The sequence below is a fragment of the Drosophila miranda genome, chromosome 4, assembly GCF_003369915.1.
Source record: "Drosophila miranda strain MSH22 chromosome 4, D.miranda_PacBio2.1, whole genome shotgun sequence".
Lineage (NCBI taxonomy): Eukaryota > Metazoa > Arthropoda > Insecta > Diptera > Drosophilidae > Drosophila > Drosophila miranda.
In genome coordinates, this window is record NC_046677.1 from 16,758,913 (window position 1) to 16,782,681 (window position 23,769).

General features: G+C 43.1%; 1 protein-coding gene and 1 long non-coding RNA gene across 2 annotated transcripts; one reads left to right on the forward strand and one right to left on the reverse strand.

Moving 5' to 3' along the window:
• The first annotated feature begins 6,247 nt into the window (after window positions 1-6,247).
• On the forward strand, window positions 6,248-8,198 carry LOC117189134. Its single transcript, XR_004473205.1, has 3 exons — window positions 6,248-6,364; window positions 7,325-7,352; window positions 7,825-8,198. It is a non-coding gene; the product is annotated as an uncharacterized LOC117189134 (long non-coding RNA).
• Window positions 8,199-12,404: 4,206 nt separating this feature from the next.
• Window positions 12,405-14,175, reverse strand: LOC108164083 (zinc finger protein 189). The gene is made up of 5 exons (XM_033394149.1): window positions 13,443-14,175; window positions 13,274-13,384; window positions 13,070-13,216; window positions 12,952-13,008; window positions 12,405-12,891 (listed from the first exon to the last, which is right to left on the reverse strand). Exons 1-5 carry the CDS (start codon window positions 14,021-14,023, stop codon window positions 12,705-12,707), a joined length of 1,083 nt encoding a protein of 360 aa, XP_033250040.1. The 5' UTR covers window positions 14,024-14,175; the 3' UTR covers window positions 12,405-12,704.
• Between the last annotated feature and the right edge of the window lie 9,594 nt (window positions 14,176-23,769).

Genomic DNA, 23,769 nt, shown 5'->3' on the forward strand with positions numbered 1-23,769 from the left:
AAGCAAGTAACATTAAATTCAGTATTCAGATAAATGTGTGGTATCAGTGTTCATATCTTTAAGCGTAGGCCGGATGACATAACATTTTATTTGGGAATTTATATGAGTATACCTTAAAATGAATATAATAAAGCTGAAGAATCTGTGAAGTGGAGCAGGAACAATCAGAAAATATTTTGTGCTAATGCCTTGTATTTAATAGACGTAGTCTTAACTAATCTACGAATTCATATCCAAGATTCAAAGGAAATACCCAGATATGCTGGTTATTATTACAAGATCCATTAACCTATCCATCAATTAAGTTAGCTCGTATCATTTCGTACCATTGATGGTTGACTCGATAAGATGCTGGAATCTGGTCTTACACGCCCAGCATCCGCGGCGATGTTTTCCTGCCTTTAGGGACAATGACAACGAATCTAAGCAGCCTGGATGACGAATGTGTAACGTTGGCAACTGGCTGAGCCTGAGGAAAGCCCTCGATTCCTGGGCCCTTGATTGATGATTACTCTGTACAAATGCACGCCAAGGGCCCCAATAATCATACGCACTGGAGCACAATCCTGCGTGTATTTGATTTATAATCATCATATTACCGGGAGCTCTTTCTTCAATATTCAGGAGCTGCCAACTGGGAATCCAGCACATTCGAATGTTCAACATGCATGAAGTTGTCGTTTTCGAGGATATTTAAAGATCATCAAAATAAAGACGAAAGTCTCAGGGCAGCCAACCACTCAAAGTTGCAAGCCGCGTGCCACGGAGGCCCAGAGAGCCAAACCGAATAAAGTGGCACATAAAGAAAAATTGCATAAAGGATAAGGGCAGCGAAGGAACAAAGTGCTGCAAAGGATACATGTCCCCTTATAAGCGTATGATTGGCACTACTTATATATATATATATATATATCTCTCTGTCGCCGTGGCTGTCTCTTTCAGTGTCTCTATGTCTGTGGCTAAGCATGCCAACTGAATTGCCAGGGAAAAACGCTGAAGACGTAAAACCAACGCTTCAGGCATCTGGGGTGTCGGGATCCTCGGTAAGCCAAGGCCTCTCCTCTGTTACGGCTGCTGTTGCTGTTGCTGTTGCTCCTGCCATTAATGCTGGTGGTCTAATTGACATTTGATTAACGCATAGCTCAGCTTTCCAGTGGGACAAAAGTGCATACAGCAACGTTAACTAAATCAGCAATTAAGACTTTAATAAATTGAAAGCCAAACCGAACATGAAATCTTTGTCGCTTGCCATAGTACAAATTGCTATGACCTTAATGGACCTCCGTCATAATGCCAAATGTGTCTATTGGCTCACACAACTTCATTTAAATGGCCGCAAATGTATTTTAATAACATCAGTGTCAACGGGAGACACTGGATTGCATTACATTCAATATAAATTTGCATTGAAAATAATGAGTAATACGTATTTACCGGACGCTTTATGAAAAAAATTTAAAAACATATGGAACATTTTTTACACTACTGCAGTTTGGGCTTTTTTTTCTCGTTTGTTTGAAATGTCGCCTTCAAGTTTACCCATTTAAAAATTGTAATACATCTCAGTCCCCTTCACTGCACCACCTGCACTCCAATTGGATTTCATGCGCCTCAATTGCAGTATGCAAATATTGATTTCTGTCGTTACTATATTTCCGCATATGGAAGCATTTTCACTTTAACTGTTGTTCTTGTGGCAAAACACGCCCGAAGAAATTACAACAAAAAATGTGCAACTATTTTTTAAAGTTCAACAGAATGTCTGAATACGTAGCACCGCGTTTTTTTTATTTTAATCAGTTTTGCTTATCTGCTGGTCGTCGGTTGTGGTTGTAATAACAGACATCAACGCCAGGAAGCGCCAGTGGGTTGGTCGGCCATTTAGCCGAAAAATGAGAGCAATTTTAAATAAAAATCGGAAACGTTTGTGTGCTCTGCCTCGACCAGAACCAGAACCGGAAAAGCCAAAGCCAACGCCAAGCCTATCCGTGGACATTTTTGGCTCCTATCCTATTCTATCCCTAACTTCCTATCCCTGAAATAGTCTTTAGATCCTGCGTTTCCGTCTCTGCATCTACAATGAGGCCAAAAATCAATGTGGGTTTTCCCAAACTGCAGTAACTTGCTTTCTCTTCTATATTGTCCTTGCTGTTTTTTGTCCCCTAATCCCGTCCGTTGTATTAAAGGTCGATTTTTAATTAAAACTTGCTGTTAGCAAATGAATTTTTTTTCTCTTGTGCCGCCCGACAATAAGTTTTGATAAATCGCATTGTGCGGCTTTGGTGTCATACATAAAAAAACCCCCATTAAAGGGTTCTCCAAAGAGCGTTTGCACTGGTCTAGAAATTCGTGGATGACCGGAGCTATGAGTAAACAAATAGCTAATTAATGTTTATAAATTTTAATCTAGAATTTAATAAACCACTTATGTATATTATAAAAAGTTCAAGTATAATTTATGGTACATTATAATTGAATTTTAATTTTAAATGAAATTAGTTGATTGAATAATTTTATAAATGTACGAATCTATTATGTTTTCATTTCAATCATACGATAAATAAAAGAGGAGTGGACGGACGTATTTTTTTAGCTTCAATAGAACAAATTTTACTCGCGCTATATAAAACATTCTTAATAATACACATTCACACCAAAGGATGAAATAAAATAATGCAAAATGTAGTCATTTGTCTTTGTAGTCTGACTGAATAGTATCTGTAATTTCCGTGACCTGTTAAACCAACGAAGGCAATGTAACTTTAACAGCATGTCATCTGCATACGCGTATGTGAATATATAGCCGTATGCCACTTGCAACTGCAACTGAGCATCGTGCACAAACATATTCTGCTCGAAAAAGATGCAATATAAAACGGAAAAGGAAGCTAACAAGTGGAATGGCAAAATAAAACAAAAAGCCAAGTATAAATCTGAAAAAATTGTTGCCATAAAAGTAAACATACAGACAGACAGATTCGCTCTCCGTCAACAGAACGTTTTTTTCAACCTAACTTCAGAGAAGAGGAAAGGCAGAGAAGTATTGCACAGTAGAATATGTTTTCTTGCTAATACTTAGGAGTTCGTCAAAGTGATGAAAGATTACACTCAACTCAAGACAAGGAATAAGAACGGAAGAACGAATGATTCTTGCAAGTAAAGACAGAATTTGCTCTGTGACTCTCATCAAGGGACACAGTTGATGTATTGTATTGGCAGCCCTATTGGAATTTGAAAGCTTTGCACGTCCCTTTCCGGAAACAATTGTGGGCGGGTTTCCCTGTGTCATTCATCTGAGTGGAAGCCGCACGACACATTGAATATCCCACTGGAAATGTACTTTTTCAGCCAACAAAATGCCGTCAAAGGGTTCCAGCTTCATTTCTCCACTTTCATTACCAGAAATACAATACTTCTTTGTGGCAAGTCACAGTTCGGCTGGTTTTAAACTCTCATTGGACCCAAAGAGTTTGGTGCGTGACGGTGCGATCTGCATTGAATAAAGTTGAACAATTTTTGTGCAAACTTTGGCACAGAGTAATCAATTTGTCATAAGATGTCAGGTCAGGAGTGTTTGACCATTTGGACCGATGAAAACAGACCCGCATTTGGCACGTGCTATTGCCACACTGCCAAACCAAACTCTGATTTCAATGGACCTCGTGGCTGAGTGTAAAACTAAAATTGAATTTTTATTTATTTTGGGACCCGACGGCAGGACCCTTCTATTGAGGTGTTTGTTAACACAGACACACACACTCACCTAAGCGCTTATAAAATATTTAGTGACAAGCTCAGCACAAACATAAAAGTTGCTATAGGGAGGCCGGATGCCTTCCGAAATACGTTCAAACAACAACCGGAGAGTGTGTCAACACAATCAGCATAATAACCTAGGGTACGTATGGTCGTGACCCCAAAGGGCTTCAATAAAAGTGGATTAAATGTAAACATGTGTGAGATTGCCTCTGCCATGGCAGGTTCTTGAGCCCTCACGCAATTTCCTCAAGAGGGACTCGACCTCGAACTGATCCCTAACCCCATATCCTACCCGTCCCATATCCCATTGGATATGGCCAAGTTAATGCCTAATGACTTTGGTTACATGCCGTATTAGGCAGGACAAATGACAGCCAACCTCTAGCGATCTCGGGTTCGAAGTTTAAGTGCACATTTATCCATCCTCGACCTTTTGTATGCACAAATGGGGCGCCCCTGTATGGCCTGGCTTGGGATTGGTCTATCCTTCTGTGTTGCCGCAAATTAAGTGGAATTAAAATGAATTATTTAAATCTTAATTTAGCGAAGGCAGAAAATAGTTTTATCGAGTGCAGATAAGGGATTCAGAAATCACTTGGGCATTACTTTATTAAATCGAATTTGAATTTTGAAGTATTTCGAGAATATAGTTTATAAGTATCCTCTTCATTAATTGTAAAAAAATTTGCCTAAATTCGATAAAAGGCAATATGATCTTTAACTGCTCCAATCTCAAACAAGTAAGTGGAAAAATCTAACTTCAAGTGATTATCCATAGCACATCCAATCGATAGTATCAGCCGCAAATAACTTTCATTGCGTTGCAGACTATCATGCGGTGCCCAAATATATTGGCAATCATTTGGTGGTAAGCCAGAAGGAGCTCCCTTTTCATTGATTCGATTTTCGTGATTATGTGCCACTGCCACCGCCACCGCCTGAAGCCAATTTTGCCCTAATTTAATTAAAACAAAAGGCGTTTTTTATTCGGTTGTACGAGTATACATAAACCATTCCCTTGCGCACAGCCTTTTTGCCCAGCAAAAAAATGAACAGCCAGCCCACAAAAGGCCATGTCAGAGGCAATCGCTAAAACGCTTTTTATGGGTCTTTTAAATACTTCGCTTAAAGACATTAAAAAGACTTCAAGTTGCTGAAGTTTTTCGTTTGTTTATTGGGATCTCCGTTCTTTGTTTCTGCTTTTCTTTTGCGAATGGAGAAGAAAAGTCGCCAGTTTTTGACTTGAACTCGTCATAAATAATGGTAATTATGGATTGGACTTTGGTCAGTCTTTTGGTGAGTCTTTTGGACTCAGACACTTGTCCATAATCCGTCGTTGTGGGAAGTTCCGTTGCTTAAAACGTTGCTTGCTGAAAAGTTTACCCACTCAAATTCTCACAGCAGGAAATACACACAGTCCAAGGGAGCTTCTTTTTCCATCCTTCTCATTATTGGCGCCATTTGGTGGCCATCTGCGGTCCTCTGGCACTCGTCTGACAGCCACCAGAAATTCCAGCAAAACTTTCTCTTCGAACTTATTCATATACAAATTTTAAGAGTGTACAAAACCTCGGTCTTGAGGCGTGAAATGCCTGTCAAAGTTGTCAACAGATGAGTCTTCCGTCGGGCCCCAGTCAAAACTTGAGTGTTTCCCTCACACAGCCGCGGAAGAAAATACTTAATTCAAGTTTTGAGAGTTGAGTAAAATATTGCCCTGTCTCGTTGAAAATTAAATTTTAATTTGCCCCTCATTATTTCTGCCTCAGTTTGATTTTGGTCTCTGGGCCTTTGGAATAAAGCGTTTCACTAATTAATAAATTTTGTTCAAATTGAATGTCATTTTGATTGTATCGCAATATAATTATTTGTTATTAAAAAAGAATCGACTTTATTTTATATATAACTAAAATAAAATTTGTGTGACAATCCTAACTATTATTATAAATCTAATATTTCAAAAGAAAAAAAAAACGATACTCTCAATATTCTTTTTAAGCGTCTTATAAAAAAAACCTCCTTATAAAACTTCTTCCTTTTAGTTGCCAAAAAAGGCATAAGCTCTTTTAGAACAAATCAGAAGAGTTTCCTTTTCAAAGCAAAATTATATCTTTTTCTGTCTTGCAATTTAATTTCTTTGTTCATTTCCTGACTTATTTTTTCTTGGGGCCTACCCAAAAGTAATTTAGAAAACAATTTTGTCAAGGAGCAGAGACAATTTATCCAATAAAGCGGAAATAAATTCAAATAAATTGTACATTAAATATAAATGTATAGAAAAATTGTATGCTGTAATTAAACAGAGAAATCGCGACCACATAATGGGGCTTTGTGCCTCTCATTGATTTACTTAAATTGTTTAACAAATCGTAGTGGTAGTTATCACATGTGACGAGGGTTAGGGCAATAACACGGCACAAATTTAATTAAAACAGAACTGGAATGAGAGGCAAGCTTTGTGAGTCGAAGTTTTGATACTCTTGCAGATCTTATGTTCCTGAAAGAGACATGCTCTTCAAACGCCTTTTGGTCTAATATGATATAATCAAGCATCATTCATGGATATATGCTGTAATGATGCACTCTTGACCTTTTTGAGCGACGAATTGTAAGTATTGAAAAAGTACTTTTTAATGTTGGAAATGAGTACATCATTTTATGCATTGCATAACACCTTGTCAGAATAATAATACCCTCTGCAAGAGTGCAAAGAATGAACAACTCCACACACTAGATTCAACTGTCAGTTCGGTCTGCCTTCCCACTCATCCTTTGGGGTTAGAAATTCATTTAGAGAGGATGCTAGGCCTGAGAGCGTAAATTTTCGAGGCAAACTAAAATGCAATTTTGTGGCCGGCACGAACTGCATTTTGGGCAACCCGATGGCCGCTCCGTCGGCTCCGCTGTGCCGTTGATGTTTGTTTATGGGCAGCGACTTTCATTAGTGGCCAACTTGATGGCTGGCTGGCATGAATAGCTGTCTAATACTGACATTTGTAGTCCACGCTCTGACAGCGGCAAAATGTAATTCAATGAAGACGGCAAACTTGCCTGAATCACGACGATTCAGCGCAAGTTCTTTGTCTCCTGGGCTACCATTTTGTGATTGGTTAAAGAGCGTTCCATATTTGCAATCATTTTCTCAGGGAAAATAGGAACTGAAACAAAAAAAGCTCGTCACTATCATCGTATTGTTGGCCTCAATGATCCATAGACATCTCCCACAATGAACTCCCCAAAAGTATCCTGCCTGTAACAAACTGTCTTGCCTTCCGCATCCATCTGGTTGGTTCACTTTGTCCAATCATTTATCCGTCTGAAGATTTTGTTGCCGTTGAGGGCAATTTCGTGTACAAAATATGGTTTTCATTCACTTTTCCCATGATTTTAAGTTGTCCGTTTTTTCATTTAATTTATTTTGTTGGCCAACTTAATGCTTGAAGTGATCTTAAAGGACCTTAAGGAATGGTTGATAAATGAATAATGGAACATTGCAGATTACATTCTTTCAAATGTTGTGTGGTTTAAGTAAATATATAGTTTAATTTAAATATTTCTGTTCTTTCAGATGAGACTCTATCTGCATACAATATCAGGTAAGAGCATCAGTCATTTCCCTTCGATAAAGTTGCACCTCCTATCCTCACCACCATTCACATCAATCCCCACCATTCCATTTCCCCGTTTAATTGATTTCGAATGTTTCGTGTCCCGCGGATGCCATCCATTCAACTTTTTTCCTCGCCATCGACATTCCTGAGCATCAGACAAAACTCATAGCTGTCATTGTTATTGCTTTCGAGGTGGTCCTATTGTCCTGCAATACTTTGGCTCAAATGAGGCGTAGGCCTCGCCGTCTGATGAACTGCACACAAATTTACCAGAATGCCGGGAAAACCGAAAGAGACGACCGGAAGGGAAAACTGTTTGCAAAAACTATGGTTATCCGTCTGGCGGTTGCCAGAAAGCCCATTTATCAGGCTGTGCGAATGTCGTTGAATGAAACTGTTTTGCTGGTGAATGCAATTTAGCGTAAAATAATAGTTTTTTTTTAATTTCTTCTAACAGCTCTAGCCCAGAGCTATATGGGTACTTCATGAATGCAATTCTTAATGGGAGGGCTCTATGAGTGGAGCGAAGCCAGATAATTGCGGCTTTCTGTGCAATGGAAATTAACTTTCAATTTGGAATGCTTTACAGTAGAGTAAATAACATGAAAGGAGTCCGGGGTAGGCCGGTTTGGATCCATCACAATGAAATCAGCGAGAATACCGAAAAAGGAGAAATCCCCGCAAAAAAAGGAGCCGAAACATTAACAGAAATTGGGCCGACTAATCATAGTATTGAGTAGAAATGGCAGAACAGCAGAGAGAAAAAATGCTTGACTTCCACGTAAACGGGAGAGCGGGCCGCAAAGGTTGCTACGAGTGACCTTCTCCTTGAAGACCATTCCGATTGGCATCTGTCAAATTTTTTTCATTTAAAGAGCTTAAAGGTCGAGCCGACATCAACAGAATCAGCTCCAGACCAAGGCCATCTGCCTGTCAATGGCAATGATGATGAGGGTTTAATCCCTTTATCGACGTGAATTTATAAGGATATGACTGACAGCTCCCAAGGAAAAATGTGAATTTTTTTTATGGCCAAGTGTGCAAGTTGATTCGCTACCAGACGTCAGATATACTTGATTATCAGCAAAAGATTTTTCACTATATATAGACATACTATTAATATATAGGGAAATAAATACATCCTTCGGGCTCAAAAAAAAACGAGGGGGAACGTTGTGAGTTGCTGCGGAGACCGCAACTCTACAGTTATACCCGATACTAAGTCAGTCTGGCTCTCCTCCGGCAGACGCCGCTAATATTAAACGACACGACAAGGAGTGCGTGCGAGAGAGACAGAAAATCAGTCTGAGCGTGACGTCGGGCGCTGCGTAGCCACGGCAAATTGATTTGTTCCTTTTGGCTATAAAAATGATCTGATCTGATCCAGATTCAGCAATCTGATAGATATGGTCATTATCTCTGATTCTTAGTTTTCTCGAATGTGCAATATTGTGGATGCAACAGATTTTCGTCCTTTGTGGGGGCGGAAAAGGGTGGGGCGAAATTCTGAGATATACGTTTTATAGTGAGATCTAACAGAAGTGCGGATACCAAATTTGGTTACTCTAGCCTTAATAGTCTCTGAGATTTGTGGATGCCCCAGATTTTCGTCCTTTGCGGGGGCGGAAGGGGGTGTGGCGAAATTTGGACACGAAACGGTCAAGGTCCGATATCACAGGAGTGTGGATACCAAATTTGGTTGCTCTGGCTCTTATAGGTTATGAGATCCTTGAACTCATATTTTGCAATTGACAAAACCGACCATGAAACCTGTGTGTTAGAGAGAGACAGAGCGAAAAAGAATGAAATTGTTTTCTTGATTCTGGCTATAATAATTATACGATCTGGTTCAGATTTTGCACTGTAGAATATATGGTCATCCTCACCGATTCTGCGTTTTTGGTTTTATCGTATGTTTAAAAATGTGGATGCCACAGATTTTCGTCCTTTGTGGGGGCGGAAGTGGGCGGGGCGAAGTTTTGAAATATTTTTGTAACGGTGACATATCACAGAAGTCTGGATCCAAAACATCGTTCCTCTAGCTCTTATAGTCTTTGAGCACTAGGCGCTGAAGGGGACGGACGGACGGACGGACAGACGGACAGACAGACAGGGCTCAATCGACTCGGCTATTGATGCTGATCAAGAATATATATACTTTATTGGGTCGGAAACGATTCCTTCTGGACGTTACACACATCCACTTTTACCACAAATCTAATATACCCCAATACTCATTTTGAGTATCGGGTATAAAAATGATTGTAAAGTGCCATTTCATACACATTTTCCTGGAAGTAATTTTCTTTCGTCTGTGCATTTGTATTGTGATCATTCAAAGTTTTTTAACGAACGAAGTTCATTCTGTTGATGTCATGTGGGTTGGTTGCAATTTACATCCCTATATTCCATGTAAATGTATAAATTTGTTAATTAACTTGTGTTGATTAGAATATATATTTGATAGCTGACAGTTCGAGGATACACTCGGACATTGTGCTCCCGTCATTGGTAGTTCTCCTGTCAGATTATCCCCTGCATTATGCAAATGAGCCCGCGACAAATTCTATTGATGCAATGAAACTACAGTCAACATGCCTTTATTACATTACACCCTTTCACACCTGTTCCAATAAATTTCGCAATTGCAAAGTACGTGTCAGTATGAATTATTTATACAATTAACGTTGCCTATTTGAAATGCAATTTAATTCCTCGAAAGAGCAATGACAGAGCCCCTCGCACGCACATTCCTCCACACAGAGGGATCCCGAGATACATTGGTAGCAGGCAGAGGCCAAAAGAAAGCACTGGAAAAGATAGAACAAAAAAAGGATTCAAAGAACAGGAACAAATTATACGGCGCTCTGTGCCGATGCCGTGGCCAAAGACCGTACTGGACCGGACCTGCTGAACATTGCAACGAGAGTCGCATTGCAATTGAATTAATTAATTTTTAAATGCTTCCCATTCTCCATTTTGCGCCCTTTCGCCTGTCTCTTAAATGCAAATTTATTGGTTTTTTGACGGTGTAGACAGGGCCACCAAAAAAAAAAGAAAGAAAATGGAATAAGGATAAGGAATTGCACATTTTGCCACGCAGGTCCGCTAAAGAAGTACTCAAGTAGACTACGGTTTGAACACACCTTATCCTGCTGTTACGTTTATCGAAAGTTTTCAGGGGGATATTAACAGGTTTCCAAGATGCCACCGAATGAAAGTGGTAGCATTATGTGGCAGGCAAACTTAATGCAAATAGTGGAAAAGACCAAATACAACGAGTGTGAAGATAACCTGGTAGATTTTAATAGAAACCATCCGAAATTTAAGCTAATCGATTAAATTATTTATTTATTTCGTTAAGTGACAGATTAATTAATCTCAATTTGGGCAATAAGCTTACATATTTTCCAAAAATTAAGCTGCAAATTAAGGTGTATTTATCACCCAAGGCAAATCACAAAAAGTGACAGAAATGTTTCTGTGAAATTGAAATTGTAACTCCGGGCGATATTAATGTTTTCTCTCGCTCTCAGTCTCCCCATCTATCTATCAATCTGTAATATTGGTATTTGACTTATTTATGAGGCAAACACACAGCTTGAAGCACTCAATCTGAATCTCGGGTGCTCTCTGGCAAAATCTGTGCCTGAGAAATTCCATCTCAGGTGTGTGACGAGGATAATGGGTATTTGCTTGAATACCAAATACGGAGTGCGTCAATAATATGTTCAATGCTTATGCTATACGATACTTAAAGAGCATATATATATCAACAAATTTCCAAGGATTTCAACAATGAACAAATATTATTTAGCAGAAATTTTAATGGTGGAAAAATAGACAAAAATTAATATTCTGTCTCATTTCTATTGGAGAGACAAGTGTTCATCAAATACATGATCCGACACTCAATAAACTTGTCCAACAGAAGTTAATTAAATATATTTTACAGAGAAAGCACTTCATTTTCAGAAGCTCCAGAAGTGTCTGGCTATGTCGGTGGCCCAGGCTTTGGCTCTGTCGAGACTGCGAGTGCAATGCAGATAAACGAAGCTAATTACCAAAAATGTTAAAGTTCTGAAGTAGCTCTTCAGCTGCGTTTTGCCACGTTCCAGTGCAGGCGAAACAAACTTTGTCTAGGCTACTGCTATTAGACAACGATTGCCTCCCCGGTGTGGGGCTCCATCTCCATCCTTTCCACCTCGACGGCACTTGTTAATTTTTGTCGGCAACTTGTCGGAAAGTTTTTGGGGGCCAGACTTCCGTCTCTGCGGTAGCTTATCTAAATGTTCTTAATAAAATAATTTGATATGGCCTCTTCAGGCATGTCAACATTCCAGAAATCCATACATTCCACATAGTAGTGCCATAGTAGATTTGTCTATAGAAGGTGATCTTCCCTATCAAGAGAGCCCGAATTTTTTTTTAAATATACTGAATGTAACGACAGCTCTTGAGTTCCGCAAAAGTTTATTCAAGACATGCAATTTGTATTTTTCATACATCCCAATCCGAGCTAATTATGGTCAAAACTTTTGTTCTCTCGGGCTCAAGCAAAAGCTCATTAAAATCACCCACTGGCGTTAGGCGGACCTGCACTAACTTTTTTGTCTCTGTCAAATGACAAAGTTGAAGCGCCAAAAACTTTCGCACACCTTCTGACGTGACAGGCCTGCTGACACAGAGAAGGGATCAAAACCAGGAAGGGTAAAAAAAGGGACATTTCCATTTGACTAGGGCCGATCGACGACGCGCAGGGAGGCGGCTGGGCTACTGCGTCGACTGCCTGGCTTCCACGCACAGTCTCACGAGTGTGACTCGAAGCAGAGGGAGTCGAAGAATAGAGAGGCTCGCAGCGGCGACAAGGCCAAGAGCAGCCAGAGCCGATCGAGGACGAGGGAGCTCCAAGGAGCTCATCGCCAGACCGTCCGCTGGCATACCTTAAGGAGGCCATACGCCTTCAAGCCGTGCTCCAATAAAAGCCAGTTGACAAGGGGGTAAACGTTACAAAAGAATTATTAATTAATGTAATGTTATTGTAATTAATTAAAATGTTTTTTAAATAAATCGTTTTTCATCGTCAATTTGCCAAAAATTAAAAAGAACAAAAGTAAAGATTCGATGGAAATTTTTCACGAGGCAAACGTACGACCAAACGCTCTTCAAGCATATTTTCTTCAGTTTAACTTAACTTGTCAGTCGCTTTTCTTCTCAGCATCTCCAGCTTAAAACTTCCGTCAGAAATGTATTCTTCCTTCTGGCAGCACCCTCGCCTGATTATTACAAACATGTCTCCGAAGCCCAGGCTTTGGCCTCAAATTGTTTTCGCATTGATTAATGGTAAGGACGCTCGCCAGTGTGGACACCAGTGTGCCTTTTCAGGTTATCATTGCGAGTAAATTTCTTCGGGCAATACGTGCACTGGAAAGGACGTTCGCCAGTGTGAGACCGAGCGTGTCTCTTCAGGCCTCCTTTGAACGAAAATATTCTACCGCACTCATCGCACATAAAATTCAGATTTCTGGTTTGGGATAAAATACAGGTTAAGAAGAAACCCCATTAGGTCAAAAGATGAACTTACTTTGACAATGATTGGGTCTTCTTGGTGTGGCCTGAGATATCACTGCCAAGGTCGTTGCTGTTGTGAATAAAAAACTATTTAATGTCTATTTAATCATTCGATATAATTGAAAACGTACATCTTTGGCAACGGTGGACTTCTTGAGCGACTAGAGGTATCACGGCTGGAAAGCACTTCCAAATCACTCTCCACCGACTCTGGTTTCTTCTTTTTCGGTAACGGACTACGATTAATTGTGTTCTTAATTCCAAGAGGTTTCGTGTTGCTGATTTGTTGAGAAAACTAGCATTGATTCGGTTTTGCAAGCATATTATGTACTTACAGTTCGGACGTCTGCTTGTTCTTGTGACTGGTTTCATGTCTATTTAGCTGGCACTCAGACATGAATCCTTTGCCACACACTTCAGGGAACGGCAACTTGCCACAGTGACGACTGGGGACAATATTAATTATAATTTATGTACATATAAGCTATGCTCAGTAATACTTACCTCTTGTTGTGCATGTGAGCCTCTGCTTCTGCCACCCGAGCCAGCTTGTGCATCTGCTCCATTTTGTTAATGTCATGGGTATCCATTGAAACGCTCATCTGCAGACGAGTCTGATCATCAGCGAAGTTCCTTAGAGGATTCCTCAATGTGTAAGTGCCTTCTTCTTCGTTGTCAATTTCAACCGACTCGTCCGCCGTCTCGGGCAACATAGCATTATTGAGCACCGCCTCAATCTCATGCCTTTCACTTGCACGCATGCGATCCTCCTTTTCATCGCTGTTTTCGATGGTGTACGTTTCTTCATTGATAACATTGTTTGATAACAAGCGTTGTTGATAATTTGCAAAGCTTTTGTCCAATAACAACTTAAACCGATATGCAGTCTGCACTCCAAGAATGCAGGAGGGACAAATAAACTGCGGCATCGAGTCCCCGCGTACCACAGAATGCTCAGGTGAGAACTTGCTGATGATACAGGCGGGGCTGCTTTTATATAGGTTCAATCTAACATCGCAAATTTCAGCGAAAATGTCCACAAGTGGTACGGAACCAACCAGGCAAACGCGGCACACGTACTCCATTTTTAACTCGCCTCAATCTAATTATTTGTAAATTTCGGCGTCCATCCACGCGTCGATTTCCGATAACATGCCATATACTTTGCTGTCAGCTTTGAAGGGTTAATCGGGGGTATTAGGATTGCAAAAACCGAATGTCACATTTAAGGGGTTAGGTAGAGACGGCCGCCAAGCTCGCTCGGAGCCCAGCACACTTAGGCCGGTTTCGGCCCGTTGTGATCATTTAAGGGGTTAAAGTCTGCAGATATTGCCCATTCAAATTGTGTAAAGCAACAATTAAGTCTTGTTGACATTTTTTATGAAAGCATAAACTAAGTAACATTTCTGCGCGTTGTTTTACAGTTTTTTGTGGATGATTTTTGTACCGCTCAAAATCCACGCGCACTTTTCCAACGAAAACCAAACAGGTTGGCAGCACCGCGGGAGTCAGCTGATTATAATAATAATAATAGTTAGGCGATTGGAAGTGATCAATGTCTCAGTGTTTTGCTGGTATCAATCGATTTTCGAATCAGTAATTGCATTGCGCTCAAAAATAAATTTTATTTATAGGCAACTTCCCACTGGAAGTCCTTGACAATGGCAGGACGTGGCGGATATTTTCAGCTCATTTGTCAGTCGTCGCCACCAGGTGGAAAATAAATTAGGCGACACTTCAGCCAAGCATCGATATCGTCGAGGCCAGCTTTCACACACAGTATGTACCGGCGCGGTAGTAACAACAGTCACGGATTCATTATACTGAAAACTTGGAGTTTGTAATGAAACACAACCGTAGTTGATAAACTGATCCTCTCTCCCTGCATGGGTGTGTACCTGTGTGTGTTCACGAGTTCATATGTGGGTGAGTGCGTAATTTAAAAGCAATTCTAAGTTTTTTGGTGCGTTAAGATGCTGGGCCAACACTCCCCAAACAAATTGTACTTCCCACAGACCAACCTTTCGTCTGCATTCATCTTTCAATCTCGCGCTAAGCGTCAGTCATGGTAGATTAAGCAATTGAAATTGGATTAGAAATAGACTAACCCGCACTACCGCTCGCCCTCCGTCAAACAACTTCAATTTGCATATGCCGGTAATCCCGGTATCTGAGCCATCCCACTGACATGTCATTTCCAAGGATTATACAGCTGTAAGCCCCTTTCTGCGGCCCCACCTCAAGTGCAACACTTGGGGTGGAGGGTTAAGTAAATACTTGTTCTTTAAACACTTTTCGGCAGCTGGCAAATAAATAAATGCTGCCTCTTAAGTTCAATTCTCTGAATTACGGCCCATCTTGAAAGTATTTCCAGCTGCAACTGCAACAACATTCTTTAGTGAGGAGATTCGTATGTATCATACATTTATTCCAAGATGTTGCCGTCCGCAGAAAGAAAAGTAAAAAATGTGAGTCAAAACTTGTGCACATCCATTTAGCTGAGGGTATTCCGTACCCTACTGAAACATAAAACATTCCCAGCCCCTTAAATGCATTAAAAAAGATGTGGAACATTTAACTTTTCAACCAAGGAAAAGTAAAAGAAAGAAAAGTTTTTGAAACTGAATTTGAAATGGTAACCAGCCCACCTATCGATTGCAACCAGAGAGCAAACATTATCGCTGAAAAAGGAGTAGCAATTGGGGAGACTAACTTATTATTAGGACTGCTTACTGTTTAAGTTAAAAAGAAGCAGAGCAAAGAAAGAAAGGTTTAATTTCGGGGGCGAATGGTATCGAAATAGAAACAATTAAAATATCCTCTCTTAACAGCACCCCTTAGGTTAGGTTAGGTTCAGGCGGTAGCCTGGGGGAGTGATGAAACCCTCCCAAGCTCACTTGGACCTGTAGAAGGTCCGTTGTGGTGCCGCATGGGCGTGTGCCCCTTCCCAGTGCCTAAAAAATCGTGGAGAAACAGGCTGTTGCAAATTAAGAGCAGTCCCATCCGGAGGCTTGGATGAATCTGGACAAGGTCCCCGGTTTGATTTCGGACAGGTCCGAAATGTCTGTGAGGAAAGCGGCCCCGAGAATACGAAGACGACGATTTCCAAGGGCCGGGCAGTGGCAGAAGAAGTGGGGAACCGATTCCTCCTCTTCCTCGTCGCGACAACTCCTGCAGAAGTCGTTATGAGGGATTGACAGTCTAGAGGCATGAGTGCCAATCTGCCAGTGTCCCGTAATGGCTCGAGTAACTGCAGAGCACTGTGCTCTGCTGAGCCTATACAGCTTGGCTGAGCGCTTCTTCGATCGATATGGCCATATCAGTCTTGAGATTTTACAGGAAACGGTTTGCTGCCATCACCTATTGGCATTTTGCTCGAACAATTCGTGCGTGAGGAGCCTGCACGTAGCCAGAGGCATCGCTACCTGCTCCCTCTCCATAAGGAGAGGAATTGTAGTACCCTGCCTTGCTAGCTCGTCGGCGGCGTCGTTCCCATCGATGTCCCTGTGGCCTGGGACCCATATAAGGAAAAGGTCTAACTGATCTGCGATCTCGTGCAGAGACCTGCGGCAGTCATTTACAGTCGCTGAGTTCGACGATATTGAGCCTAGAGCTTTAATAGCTGCTTGGCTGTCCGAGAAAACGCACACTAAGTGCGTGTCTAGAAGTAGTTTGGAGACGATGGAAATGGCCTCCTTGATGGCTACAACCTCCGCTTGGAACACTGACTGATGTTCAGCTCGCTGCAGTAGACTCCGCCTCCCACGCGGCCGTTTAATTTTTAGCCATCAGTGTAGAAGTGAACCGCATTTGCGGGTCCTGGTTCGCCCATCTCCCAGTCCTCCCTAAGTGGGATTGATACCTGGAAAGGCGTCGAGAGGTGATCACTAGGGACACAATAATCTGTCCTCTCTGGTAATTGCGGGTGTCTCGTCAGGATTCCCGAGTGCCCAACCGCGGACGCTTTCCACAGTCTGGCTTCTCTCATTCTGAGTGCGGAAAGTGTTGCCACTTTCTTTCCCATGAGATCTATGGGGAGGAGGTCCAGCACAGTATCCAGGGCTTCCCCTGGAGTAGTGCGTAGCATGCCAGTTATGCATGGCTCTGCCACGCGTTGAACTCTGCTGAGTTTATTGAGGCATGTCCTTTTGTCTAAGGCTGGCCACCATACTACCGCTCCATAGAGCATGATCGGTCGTATGATGGTGGTGTAAAGCCACCGAACTATATAGGGGGTCATTCCCCATCTTAGTCCGATGGCTTTCCTGCAAGTATAGAGGGCTACTGTGGCCTTCTTTACTCTATCCTCTATGCTCAATTTCCAATCGAGCTTTCTATCGAGGATTAGACCAAGATACTTGGCGATGTTGCTGAAGATTAGCGCTTCCCCACATAGTCTTGGGGGAATCAGTGCCGGAACTTTGTACTTCCTAGTGAAGAGCACCAGTTCCGTTTTAGACGGGTTGACGCCTAGACCGCATTTGTCTGCCCATTTTGACATCTTCATGAGAGTGCTTGTCAGGCACTCACACAGCGTCTGCGGGAATTTACCTGAGAATGCTATAGCAACATCGTCCGCATACGCCACCACGCGGCAGCCACCCCCCTCTATCTCCCGCAGCAGTTCGTTCACTGCCACGTTCCATAGGAGGGGCGAGAGGACTCCGCCCTGCGGGGTGCCTCTACTGACAAATCTGGTGGACGTTGACGTCCCCAGTGGTGCCTCAACCGTCCTGCATTGTAGCATCTGATCGATCAGGCTCACCGTCCGGGAGTCAACCCCCAGGTCCGTCAGTGCACCCGTGATGGCGGTCGGGAGGATGTTATTAAAGGCGCCTTCTATGTCGAGGAAGGCTACCAGGGTGTACTCCTTACAGTTGAGGGACGCTTCTATGATCGATATGATCGTGTGTAGGGCCGTTTCGGTGGATCTTCCTTTCCGATAGGCATGCTGGGAGTCTGAGAATAGACTAGGCGGAATATTTACCGTGAGATGCATCCCCAAAAGCCGTTCCATCGTCTTCAGAAGGAAGGACGATAGACTTATGGGTCTGAAATCTTTGGGGGCAGTGTGCGAGGGCTTGCCTGCCTTGGGGATGAAGACGACTTTGGTGTGAAGCCAGGTTTCCGGGATATATCCATGGGAGAAGATTCCCTCGTATATCCTTTTGAGCCAATTAGTGGCTTTTTGTCCAGCGTGAATCAGTTGGGCAGGGATGATGCCATCTGGTCCCGCGGATTTGTATGGTTTGAAGCTTTTTATTGCCTAGGAAATGTTCTCCTGGCTTAGCAGGTTCATGATAACACTTGAGGCAACGGAGGGAGCCGCGATGTAGTGTGGTCTGTTTTCATCGCAGCCGGGAAAGTGGGTGTTAAGGAGAAGATTTAGCGACTCATTGCTGGACGTTGTCCATGATTGGTCGGCGTTCTTCAGGTAGCCCAGAGTGGGTGTAGTCTTCGAGAGAACTTTGCGCAAGCGCGAGGCTTCCGAGTTATTCTCAATGTCGCTACAGAACTTACGCCATGAGGCGCGTTTGGCTTTCCTCAGTTCTTTATTGTAAACTGACAGACTGGCCTTGTAATCGGCCCAGTTCTGCTCAGCGTTTTCAGCCTTAGCTTTATTGAAGAGTCTTCGGGAGGCTTTCCGGAGTTCCCTCAGTTTCGGACTCCACCATTCAGGTTTCTTCCGGCCTCTGCTCTTGCTAGAGGGGCAGGATTTATCGAGCGCCTCATTGCAGGCGTCGGTAAATAGTTTAACAAGATGAGTCGTGGCTTCCCTGGAGATCTCCTCCTCAGGTGGAGTCTCAGGAGAACACGACAGAGGTGGTCTGAGTACCGAGCCCAGTTTGTCCGCCTAAGGTTCCGAAATTGAGCTGGTCTCGGTAGTGAAAAAGAGAATACGGTTTCCACGTACCTGTGGTCCGAGAAGGAGTGCTCTTCCAGGACCCTCCAGGATACGATGTTCCCGTGTAACTCATAAGAGGCAAGTGTGAGGTCCAGGACCTCCTTGCGGTTTTTAATAATGAAGGTGGGATCACTCCCCCTATTTAAAAGGACCATCTGAGTGGTCAGTAAATAGTTGAAAAGGTACTCACCCCTTTCGTTGGTGTCAGTGCTTCCCCACTGGCAGTGGTGTGCATTGGCGTCGCACCCTGCGATTAGGCCGGTGTCCTTGGCCTCGCAGTCTGTGATTAGCGCCCTGAGCGCCTGTGGAGGGGGGTCTGGTTGGTCGTGACCCATGTACGTGGAGCAGATTCTCAGTGAGCACCCCTGGCCTTCGAGGCTCACTGCTGTTTGGTCTTCATTGCTGAAATTTGGGAGCAAAAATAAGTGCAAATCTCTTTTTGCAAGGATGCAGGTGCGAGTTTTACCTTCGGAGTCAGCTACGTATAGCTTATAGTCAGGAGTCTCAGACAGAGACCTGTTTCGAGGATCAGGGTCTGAATGAGGATATGTCGGCTCACCTTGGCTAGGTGGAGCAGGAGAGCAGCGCATGCTGCTTACAATGGTGGAGGTTTATCTGCAGGAGTATCAGTGACATTCTGAGGTTCACCTCCCATTGTCCTGTCGTGGTCGCTCTCCGAAGAGTCCAGCTCCTCCGCGACCCCGATGTGCTTGAGATCCCTAGTGAGATCGCTCACGTCTGACACGTAACCATCTAGGATGTCATCCGACACCACTGATGCACGTCTGACACCGCAGCTTGATCTCCATACTAGGATCTCCGGGGCTCAGGTCTGGCTCGACCGTCGGCTGCATGCCTTTGGAGTCGGACTTGTACGGTACTACCTTCTTGTAGCCGTAGTCCACAGCGCCCTCCGTGTCGTGGAGAAGTCTGACCGACTCCTCGTTCAGGACGAGGATGAGGGGACGAGGTGCCACTTGTCCCTAGGGATCTGCCCGTCTTTAGAGCCCCTGTCTAGGACTCCAATCAGGGTTTTTCCCCTCGCCACCAGACGCCAGGAACACCGGGTCGTCGTTGCCCAGGATGAAGGCCGCACGTCTTTTGTCCTGGACTTGGCCTATCTTTCGAGCAGAGGCGCCGCCTGCCGGTTGTCAGGGTTCCCGTCCCAGGGTCCGCCAGCCCGATATCGCTCTGCATGGTCGCCCCCCCGGTAACCGGTCGCCCTTGGGCCCCCCGACGTGGATTGGCCCGATTGGCTTTTCGGTCCTCTCCTCACAGCGCCTGCTGCCTCGAGACGGTGGACCGACTTAGTCTCCTTCCCCGTCTTTTTGGGCACTGGTTTCCCAGATGCGTTTGTAGAGGGATGGTCTTTTCACTCCGGCACTTTAGGAGGAGTGCCGTGCTCCTTTGCGGTGTTTTTTATACCCGATACTCAAAATGAGTATTGGGGTATATTAGATTTGTGGTAAAAGTGGATGTGTGTAACGTCCAGAAGGAATCGTTTCCGACCCCATAAAGTATATATATTCTTGATCAGCATCAATAGCCGAGTCGATTGAGCCCTGTCTGTCTGTCCGTCTGTCCGTCCGTCCGTCCGTCCGTCCGTCCGTCCGTCCGTCCGTCCGTCCCCTTCAGCGCCTAGTGCTCAAAGACTATAAGAGCTAGAGCAACGATGTTTTGTATCCAGACTTCTGTGATATGTCACTGCTACAAAAATATTTCAAAACTTCGCCCCGCCCACTTCCGCCCCCACAAAGGACGAAAATCTGTGGCATCCACATTTTTAAAGATACGACAAAGCCAAAAACGCAGAATCGTAGAGGATGACTATATGTTCTAGAGTGTAAAATCTCAACCAGATCGTATAATTATTATAGCCAGAATCAAGAAAACAATTTCATTCTTTCTCGCTCTGTCTCTCTCTAACACACAGGTTTCAGGGTCGGCTTTGCCAATTGCAAAATATGAGTTCAAGGATCTCAGAACCTATAAGAGCCAGAGCAACCAAATTTGGTATCCACACTCCTGTGATATCGGACCTTGACCGTTTCGTGTCCAAATTTCGCCACACCCCCTTCCGCCACCACAAAGGATGAAAATCTGGGGATATTCACAAATCTCAGAGACTATTAAGGCTAGAGTAACCAAATTTGGTATCCGCACTTCTGTTAGATCTCACTATAAAACGTTTATCTCAAAATTTCGCCCCACCCCCTTCCGCCCCCACAAAGGACGAAAATCTGTTGCATCCACAATATTGAGGATACGAGAAAACTAAAAACGCAGAATCATAGATAATGATCATATATATCAGATTGCTGAATCTGGATCAGATCAGATCATTTTTATAGCCAAAAGGAACAAATCAATTTGCACTGGCTACGCAGCACCCGACGTCACGCTAAGATTGATTTTCTGTCTCTCTCGCACGCACTCCTTGTCGTGTCGTTTAATATTAGCGTCGTCTGCCGCAGGAGAGCCATACTGACTTAGTATCGGGTATAGCTGTAGAGTTGCGGTGTACGCAGCAACTCACAACGTTCCCCCTCGTTTAGTTTAAAGTTACAATAGAGAGTACTTCCACTAGATCGAGCCACTTCTGTGTAAATATTTTCCATCATATACCGCACTTATCCAAAGCTTTGCAGACTGTTATTTGAACACAGTCTATTAATTGGTGTAGAGACAGAACGCTTACGGCTAACATACACTTCACACGGCATCAGAGGGCCAGTCGGAGCACGAGTACATTTTATAGAAGAATTAAATTTCCGAATTTCTCTCCAAACATTTTAACTTGCCAAACAGTAGCAACAACAGGCTAAGGCAGCAACCGCTGGATCTAATAAAATTGGGTAGAAATATAAAATTGAAGCTAGTACTTAAAACTTTTGCCTTTTGCATGAAAAGTTTTTTCCAGTCAAAATTCCGAATGACTTCATAAATGCGTGGCCAAGGACCGATGTATATGTGGCTTTTTTATGCTTGTGCTTTAAATGCTACTGACCCAAAGGCAAAGTTGGAGAAAGAGCTCAATGAAAATTCCGAATTGATTTCGTTAATTTGTTGTGAGGACTTTTTCTCCTGACCCAGTCATTATTTTTGCATTTAAATACAGATTTTTCAAGCTTCAACCCAAGCACGGGTGCCATTTTCCCAAACATCTAACACAGCCCGCAATAATGAATATTTTTCACAGCGAAAAGGAGACAAACAAAGACAGGGCGAAGCATTGCCAGACATTTGACAACGCTGCTGGGTAAACATACATATAAGTTGCCATGGGATATTGCGGGGACTGAGATAAACTAGGGGGTCATTTACCATGCCGGCACTCCCGGCACATACCCGTCAACCAGATGAGCTCTCATTCGTATGGCATACTTCTAGGTGTCACCCAGCATATGAGGCTGGTTAATTAAAGCAATGCGATGGCGGAGTGCTGTTAACGTGGCAGCCAATTTGTTGCGCCGACTAGCCAGGAATGTGGGTGCAAGTAGAAAAAAGAAAACCACTAACAGGTCGTACTCTGGCAAATTAAAGGCGTAGTAAGGTTTTTTCAAAATTTGCCATGTGGTTTTGCAGGGCTAAAAATCATATATCTAAACGAAACTAAACAGAGTCGGGAATATATGTACGTATCTTTTTTGAATCCTTCGCATAGAAAAACGAGGGGGAACGTTGTGAGTTGCTGCGTACACCGCAACTCTACAGCTATACCCGATACTAAGTCAGTATGGCTCTCCTGCGGCAGACGACGCTAATATTAAACGACACGACAAGGAGTGCGTGCGAGAGAGACAGAAAATCAATCTTAGCGTGACGTCGGGTGCTGCGTAGCCAGTGCAAATTGATTTGTTCCTTTTGGCTATAAAAATGATCTGATCTGATCCAGATTCAGCAATCTGATATATATGATCATTATCTATGATTCTGCGTTTTTAGTTTTCTCGAATCTGCAATATTGTGGATGCAACAGATTTTCGTCTTTTGTGGGGGCGGAAGGGGGTGGGGCGAAATTTTGAGATAAATGTTTTATAGTGAGATCTAACAGAAGTGCGGATACCAAATTTGTTACTCTAGCTTAATAGTCTCTGAGATTTGTGAATATCCCCAGATTTTCATCCTTTGTGGTGGCGGAAGGGGGTGTGGCGAAATTTTGAAACAAACTCGTCTCGGTCCGATATATAGGATTGTGGATATCAAATTTGGTTGCTCTAGCTTTTATAGTCTCTGAGATCTAGGCGCTAATGTTTTACTCTAAGCAAAGCCGCCTATGCTACGTGTGTGTGAGAGAGGCATGGCGAGAAAAAATGAAATTGTTTTCTTGATTCTGGCTATAATAATTATACGATCTGGTTCAGATTTCGCACTCTAGAAGATATGGTCATCTTCTACGATTCTGCGTTTTTAGTTTTCTCGTATCGTCGAAATTGTGGATGCCACAGATTTTCGCCCTTTGTGGGGGCGGAAGTGGGCGGGGCAAAGTTTTGAAATATTGTTGTAGCAGTGACATATCACAGAAGTCTGGATCCAAAACATCGTTGCTCTAGCTCTTATAGTCTTTGAGCACTAGGCGCTGAAGGGGACGGACAGACGGACGGACGGACAGACGGACAGACAGACATGGCTCAATCGACTCGGCTATTGATGCTGATCAAGAATATATATACTTTATGGGGTCGGAAACGATTCCTTTTGGACGTTACACACATCCACTTTTACCACAAATCTAATATACCCCAATACTCATTTTAAGTATCGGGTATAATAATGGAAACATCGAAAAGAAATTTTTGTTGTCGGCTAGGCTTCCAGTCCGTCATGTGTTCTATGGCATGCGATGGAGCCTTGAGGGCTCGTCATTGTTTAACCATTTTTTACGACGACACAAAAAGAGTGGTAAACAAGACTTTTTGGCAGATA